Raw genomic sequence first — 7862 nt, forward strand, 5'->3', positions numbered from 1 at the left:
TTGCACTCAATGTATGTTTATATTTGGCTTATACATTGTGAAAACCTGAATTTAGATGAGCCATTAAAATAAAATAAATATAGCTTTGGACGTTGATGGACTCAGTTAAGTAGCTCTGACTTGACAGAAACAGCCTGAGCAAATAACAGCAGAAACAACACTTTCCTCCACAGCTGTTATTGCGCACCGGCTAATGTTTGTCAAGAGAACTTTTTTCCTGACCTCGCGAGTCTGATTTGTCTGAGCTCTAGACAGGCCCCTGAACGCAGCAGTGTTCACTTCAGGGACGGTGAGTGACGTGCGCATAACGAGCTGCGGGGACGGAGCTCAAGTCTCTTCGTATTTACTCTCGCTGTTTGTCAGAGTCTTACGCAGGGTCAAGGAGAAGAAGCACTTTCCGTTTGCTATTACTGAAAAGAGAAGAATAATTTACTCGTGTTGGACTAGTTTGAGTTTAAATCTGAACGATATGAGGCTGGCAAAACGGCGTTGGCGGACTTGTACATAGTTTGAATTGCGGAGAGGCGACGCGAAGTGAGCCGCTGGATCAACATGCTCACCCCGCTACTGCTCTCCCTCCTGCCGCTTCTCTTTCTCTGTCGGAGTTCGTTTTGTCAATATTCAAGCGACCAGTGCAGTTGGAAAGGAAGGTAAATGTCTCCAACATTACTAAAACCGTGTAGTTTTGTTTAAACGTGATTTTTAGTGTGCGTAATTCGTGCGTCTTGGCGACAAGGAGAGAATGAAACTTTGGAGAGTTGGTCTGCTCTGGGGCGATGTAGCGGGCATTTATTTCAACTCTTCATTATGTATGGTTGTGTGTTGTATAAAAGGCAGAAAATGTAAAAGATACAGGTATTAAATTTTACCTTAATTTGTGTTGTCAACAGTGGTGAACAGGAGATGGAAATTGCAACATGAGAGATAAGAGGGGGCTTGTTGTTGAGTCTAATTATGTTGGTGTTTAAAAATCCACATTCTTGACTTTTTCCCTGTTATTTCTTTACAACATGATCAGTGCCCATGGCTTTTTCTATGTGAGGTAATGCTTTGTAAATGTTTGTTGTAATGTTTTTTTGTTTTTTCTCAAGATATTTCAGTAATTAAGTATTTATTACATGTACCCATCTTCAATATATTAAACCAAAAAAACTAGTTCAAAATAAGTTAAGAAAACTTTTGTTCATCCTACAAAAAGGAAATTGCTTGAAACTGCTTTTTCATCATAACACTTCAGTGTTGTATTGTATTGTCTGTATGGGTTCTTAATATTATCAACTATATCGTTTCTAAGTGTACTTAGTATATATGCTATACATAGCTGCCCTCCAATACCCAGAGTGACTCTTTGGACAGTCTACGCTCTCTCCAGACATCTGCTGCAGTGTGTTTTGCACTTGAGAAGCAGTGTGGTTTGGTTTGCTCCAGTCAGGAGGGGTGGGCAGCATTCAAGTACTTTTGAGCCTCTACCAATAATCTGCTGTTGATTAGGATGGCTCTTGGCTAATCTCATTTAATTGCCTGCAGAGATGATGAAGTTGGGAGGACTTAATTAGAGAGAGCCTGGTTGTGGAGCTTCAGATGCAGATGCTCCACATGTGCAGTGGGTTACTTTAGATCTTTGACTGATTTGAATTTCAACATCTCAGGAAACTGGGCGTCCCCACCCCACTCAGAGCATAACCACTGGCTTGGCTTGTGCATAGTAGTAGACTCCTGATGGCTTCCTGCCGCTGGTTTTGCCACAAAGTGAGTGACAGCCTTGAGTTTTCAAACTCTGACCAGGCATTAACTTGTGGATGGAGTCAGTTGGTCTTGCTGGCGCCACAGTCCGGAGTGCTGCCCGGACAAGTCTCTTCCAGTCTTTTTGGTGGCTTGAAAGCAAGGGGAGGTTCAGTGCGTGACCTGCATTTGCACTTGGATGCAGCCGCCCAGCTACTGTTGCTGCTGTTGTCTGCCTAGAGCCTGATGTCCATTCATCCTGCACTGCCTCCAGTCTCCCAAAGGCACAGTGCCAGCAGTCGTTTGGCTGCAGCGGGAACAATGTGCTGTGGGGAGCGAGTGCTGGAGCTGAGGTCACTTTGGCCGCTGCGGCTCGTGACTGGTCATGCAGCCAGTCTTGTGCACAGGCAGGGCTTAATGCTCAGCCAGGAATGTGCTCAGTGTCCTTACACTTTGCACCTTGGGCTGTTCTGGATGGAAACTGACTGGAAAACTGATCAACTGTATCATACTGTCAGATGTTTTTTGTACAGTTCTGCTGCATAAATGGACAGCATCTGGGCCAAATCTGGCCCTGTGTGGCATTTTCCTTCTAGAATACATACATGTGTTTAAAATTATGGGTTTAAAATATATTGGATTGAAATAATGCAAGGATTAAGATTAACTGTACATCTATGTAATATGACAAATAGGCTTCACAACATTGATGTGCAGTTTCCATCCATTCCCTCCTTACTTGATAATACAATAATCATGGTCAGCAATAGGTAGTTATATTTTTAGTTATTATCTTTTTCGATGAATACTGAATGTGATTTTAATTATGGCCCATAAGACTGAGATGATGCATCCATCACTAAGGAGTCCTTCTTGTTTTCATCCTACATTAGAGTCACTCATATGATCTCATTTTTAAAATGTCAAATGAATCTGAAGAAGGCCATGACTCATACCACCTCATAAAACCTCTAATCAGTTGAATACTTTAAAAGCTGCTTGTGAGATTACATGTTTGCCTGTGCTACATTTATACCCATAGTTAAAATGTTTTGTTTCTATTTGTTTCTCTAGTGGTCTGACACATGAGGGCCACACGCGCGATGTGGAGCAGGTGTACTTGCGGTGCTCACAGGGCTCCCTGGAGTGGCTCTATCCCACTGGGGCCATCATTGTCAACCTTAGGCCCAACACATTGTCTCCAGCCCTGGCCAAGCTCTCTGTCTGTATCAAACCCTCTCCCGAATCCAGCGGTGCCAACATCTACCTGGACCGGGCCGGAAAACTGCGACTATTACTACAAGAACAGGACCAAGCCCAAGGCAAAGTCCACTGTTTCAATATCCAGGAGGGGGCGCTGTTCATCGAAGCTGTCCCACACATGGACATCAGTCGCCGGGCCACATCTTTTCAGTATGAGCTGGTCAATGACAAACTGGGAGCAGATGCACATTCACTCAATGGTAAGACATAACATCATTTCTATTATTAGAACTGTGTGCGAATTGACTTTTTTAGGGTTTTTTGTTCATGCAATGAGAGATCTAAGAGTGGGGCCTCTAATTTTATGGTATTTTACTTCCCTCATGTTGAAGACAGGGAAGTTAGATACTTACAGTAAAAGTCATACACTACACTGTGCCAGTCATCTATTAAACACTACTACAATATCAATTCCTAAATCAAAATTACAGTTTGGTGTCAAAGTCCTACAAACCCTGTAGTTTAGACCTGTATGAAATGCATGTTATTATTGTATTTGTATAGCAGTTCATTTTTCAGTCTTCTCAAGTTTTTACATTGCCTCTAGTTGTATTTGTAATATGTTTTAAAATCAAGATTCAATACAAAAATAATATTTTCCCAACATGGTTCATTCCTGTTATCTATGCCTATATCACTTATGTATTTTAACCTAGGATTACATTTAGAATTGGCAATGCATTGGTCCAGAAACATAAAACCTTGAAAGTGTAGCTTATATCTCATGGAAAAATGTGTAAAACTATCCAGGAAGAATGAACCTCCTGCTTCTTCGTCTTTTTCCCCCTTTGATGATGTGTGTGTGTGAAGGGACAAGGCAGAACAGCAGGCCTCCTCTGAAAAACCGTTGTCTGTTTTCACGCTGCGTACCTGCCAAACCTGCGCTGGGTCAAGCTGCGAGACTGCGCTAGCAACTGTGTTTTTGTTTCCACCACCATCATCGGGCCCACATGTGCTTTTACAACTCTCTGGCTCTGTATATTCATATCCTGCTTTGTTATGTGCCAGACCAGAGGGAAGATTAATTATAGAGGGCCGTATATTTGGATCACCACATAAGTGCGCCTCTCTTTGGTAAAACAAAGTGCCGTGATGTGCTCTGAGATAACACTGGGATGATTCACAAACTTGGACTTGAGGATTCATAGCTTCTTTTAATCTGTCGTCTCTTTGGTCGCTATTTTTCCGATGCTCTGTGCTGCTTGGATCAAGTTGCTCACCATCACACTGGAATGTATGTCCATCCAGATGTTGGGAGGGTCTTTTTTGAAAGCCCGGCCCCTCCCCATCGCTTAAATTATCCCCTATTCTTCCCTTCCCTCTCAATATTTCCTATCTCTTAATTTCACTCTTGTCTATTTATCATCATGGTGTTTGCTTTCCCATTCCTCTGGTCCTCCATATATCTTTCCGGGCTCTTTGCAGCTGTTTGAAGTGGTATTAGCGAGTTGCTGCTCCATTTCGGGGGAATGCGCCGTGGTCCAGATGTTGCAGGGACACTCTCTCACCGCCCCTCCCTTTGCTCGCCCCTCAGACCCCGTGTGATGTGGTCGGATCTGAGCGAGTGCAGCGTGTGCCGAGGCCAAACCAAGATGCTGAGTCGGCTCTTGGTCCATTCCTGTGGTTCTGTTTCATGTCTGTCATATGAACCAAGAAGAAAAAAACATCAGCTTTTTAGGTTCTGGTTTGCCTGGGCTATGGCAGCATGTAGGCGCACATCAAAGGGGGGGAATAGGGTGAGGTTAGTCTCTCTGAAGTCTCCCATTTCTCCAGCTGTTCTTAAGCTCAGGCGGCTTATGGCTGTTTGACCCCTGACCTCCAGGGTAAGGCAACGGCGCGAAGTGTTGCTAGCTAGCTCGGGCCGACCAGCGACATGCTCACCCCTCACCCCCAGAGCCTCGACTTCAAACGGGGCAGCTAAAAATAAGCCCTCAGCATATCTTCTTTAGCACGAAAATCATTACTTCAAAAATCCCATGACACCACTGCCCTTTTCTTTTGATTTTAATACCGTATTTAAGCCGCTTTTAAATCTACGGACTGTGGTCTTTGGATTTGACAAGTATTCCTGGCAAGGTGTGAAACATGCTTATGACAAATGGTGCTGTCAAAAATAAAATTCAATTGCGATGTATAAACTGTAATATTTGTTGGCCTGTGGTAAATGGTTTGGTTTGGCAGAAAAACAACTTGGGTTATAGTTGGGCTGCACCATTTTGGGAAAAAATAATACTGGGAATTTTGTAGTTAGATTCACGATTCATGTTTTAATAGTAGGATTCTATTCAAGGACACAATTTAAATACATTTGGGCATGAAATATGAACTGTTTAACTGCCGCAAGAACCAAGGTAAACAAGTTTTATACAGAAGATGAGATATTTTGCTTTCTACAGAGGAAATTACTTAAATAACAACATGGGTTATGATTTGTCAGCTGTGCGTTAATGTTGCAGCCCTAACTTGTATTTTTTTTGCATTTAGAAAAAACTTAATTACTAAAAGAAAGAACAAGTTTGAAAATGCACCTGTGTTCTTCTCTTTGCTGACTTGGTGTGCCCTTGTGCCACTCAGCTGTTAAAGAAAACTACAGAATGTTCAGGAAGCATAATAAAGCCGTCCTAGTTAGTGCGCCCTTAAGGCCACCTGAGTCAACTAATCATGGGCTCGGCTGCTCTCATTTAGAGCCCTTTCTCCAGTCGTAAAACACTGGACAACTGGGCAGTCCTGACAGCTCGTCCACACAAGTGACACATGCCCCTGGGCAATGTTATTTTACTTCAGTTTGAAAATGACCAGGGCCTGAGATTAACTTCTGCCCACTGGCCGCTGTGACTAGTTATGTTATCCCACTACTAAAATTTCAAACATTGTTTCTATACTCAGGAAAGGCTTATTATCAATTTTAATATTGCAGTGTTAAATATAAACACGATTTTCTTCATAAAGACAGATAAACATTTTCATCTGAAAAGGTATATCTTTTACTCGTTTTTTCAGTGTTGATCTGAATTTGTATCTCTGAATCCATTTTGATAACCCTAGTGACTAGTCCTAGTTGCAGCGGTTTGGCATATAATTAGCATACACTATTAAGACATGTGTATCAAAAATGGACAATGTGTAGAATGTGTCTAAGTGAGGAGGAGGATTATGCATAAAATTCAACTGGCTTGGTGAATTTGTACATTCTACCACTCCAACAGTATTTTGAGTGTTCACAAAACTTTTGCACATGAAACAACAGTTTGCTTGTCTCCTTCAGTTGCATTATGTCCAGCTGTGTTTGACTGCTGAACGCCCCTCTGCTGTCTGTGAGGACAAATAAACACTTAGAGACGCAGGTCACATGGTGTATGGTTATTACTGAAGTGCTGCTCTGTGTCTTTGTGAATGTACAGATGGGAGAAGAGTTGTGTAACTGTCCACATTCATTTCTATTACTCTACTAAATGCAGGAAGTGCTGAAGGAATGAAAAATGTTGGCACCAAACTTAAGTACATTCTTGTTTATTTTCCAGCTCCGTGCCAGCCCTGCAGTGATGCAGACATGCTTCTAGCCATCTGCACAAATGACTTTGGTAAGTATTGGTTGAGTTTGTTCCTTTTGGCAGAGATATGTGGATTATTTGGACATTAACCACATAGTAAATGCCGTTTCTCTTATGTGTTTGCAGTGGCACGAGGCACTATAAGGAAGGTGAAGGAGGAGCAGGAGCACTGGTCTGTCACTGTGGAGGTCAGCCGATTGTACAGACAGAAAACCCAAGTTTTTGTGTCCGGAGGTGTGAGGGTCCGCAGCTGGACGGGACAAATCAAGATGCCTCTTCAGTGTGGAGTTAAAGCTGGTGAGGGGGACTTTCTTTTCACTGGGGCAGTTCGGTTTGGTGAGGCCTGGATGGGCTGTGCACCTCGCTACAAAGACTTCCTCCGGGTGTACAATGAAGCCGAGAAGCAAGGCACTAACCCATGTCACGTGGACACAAACTGAAAGATTGGGTTAGCTGAGCAAGAAGTGGAACAGGTCCTTGATAAATGGACAAGTTGAACCAAATGTTCCCAGACGCAGACAGCGAGGCCAAGTGTCCCTCCTGTTGTCTGAAGGCTCTTTGGAGACAAAAGACCAGCGCCTCCAGTGTTGCCAAGCAGCATCCGATTGGACTCAAAGAGGACCGGGATGCCGCGTGGAATGTGTCTGGACTGATTTCTCAGCAAGTGACAAACCCCCAGGTGTTAAATGTAGCAGAGCCCAATGTGTTAATGCTTGTAAATGTGAATGATTGTTGTATATTTGAAGCTCTGTAAAAATGTGATGTACAGTTGTGAATTTGTGTAAAAAGTGAAAGCCTCTTATTTTTATTTTGTTAAAAAATGAATTGCAGTTTTGATGCCTGAGTAGTTTTTCAGGTTGTACACTTGCAAGAAAAAGACAAACCAAAAATGCTCCCATTTTGTTTCTGCCCTGTGAATAAAATCTATTATTCAGTTGTAACTTTGACTGTTATTTGTTAATCTTAAGACATGGCATGCATTCCTCAGCCCATTTCTCACCATTTTTCACCTTGACGCACAAAAGCAGTCCCATGCGATTACCATTATCCCTGCGTTATAGGTTCACCCCGGTCTAAAGCCTAGGAGATTGATATCAGGGAGTCGTGGTGGATTCTTCTGCACTGGTTCCTGTGGTGATGGGGGGTGGCCCTGTGTCAAGGTCAATATGAATGGCCGCTTTGTTCCAGTGCAGCAGCCTCGTACGGGAGTGCCGGGCCTGAATGCTGCTCTGTGACTGGCCACGCAGTAGAGAACCTCCGACCACACTCCACATTTTGATTGGCAGGTACACTTCTCCCTAGCTCCCTCTTCAAATAAAGACTTTA

General features: G+C 43.0%; 1 protein-coding gene across 1 annotated transcript; it reads left to right on the top strand.

The window, feature by feature from the left end:
* The first annotated feature begins 268 nt into the window (after window positions 1–268).
* Window positions 269–7477, top strand: LOC117374886 (meteorin-like protein). The gene is made up of 4 exons (XM_033971092.2): window positions 269–650; window positions 2797–3185; window positions 6507–6566; window positions 6663–7477. The coding sequence occupies exons 1-4, from the start codon at window positions 553–555 to the stop codon at window positions 6974–6976; spliced, it is 861 nt and encodes a 286-aa protein (XP_033826983.1). The 5' UTR covers window positions 269–552; the 3' UTR covers window positions 6977–7477.
* Window positions 7478–7862: the final 385 nt, after the last annotated feature.

This window comes from Periophthalmus magnuspinnatus, chromosome 8, assembly GCF_009829125.3.
Source record: "Periophthalmus magnuspinnatus isolate fPerMag1 chromosome 8, fPerMag1.2.pri, whole genome shotgun sequence".
Taxonomy (NCBI): Eukaryota; Metazoa; Chordata; class Actinopteri; order Gobiiformes; family Gobiidae; genus Periophthalmus; species Periophthalmus magnuspinnatus.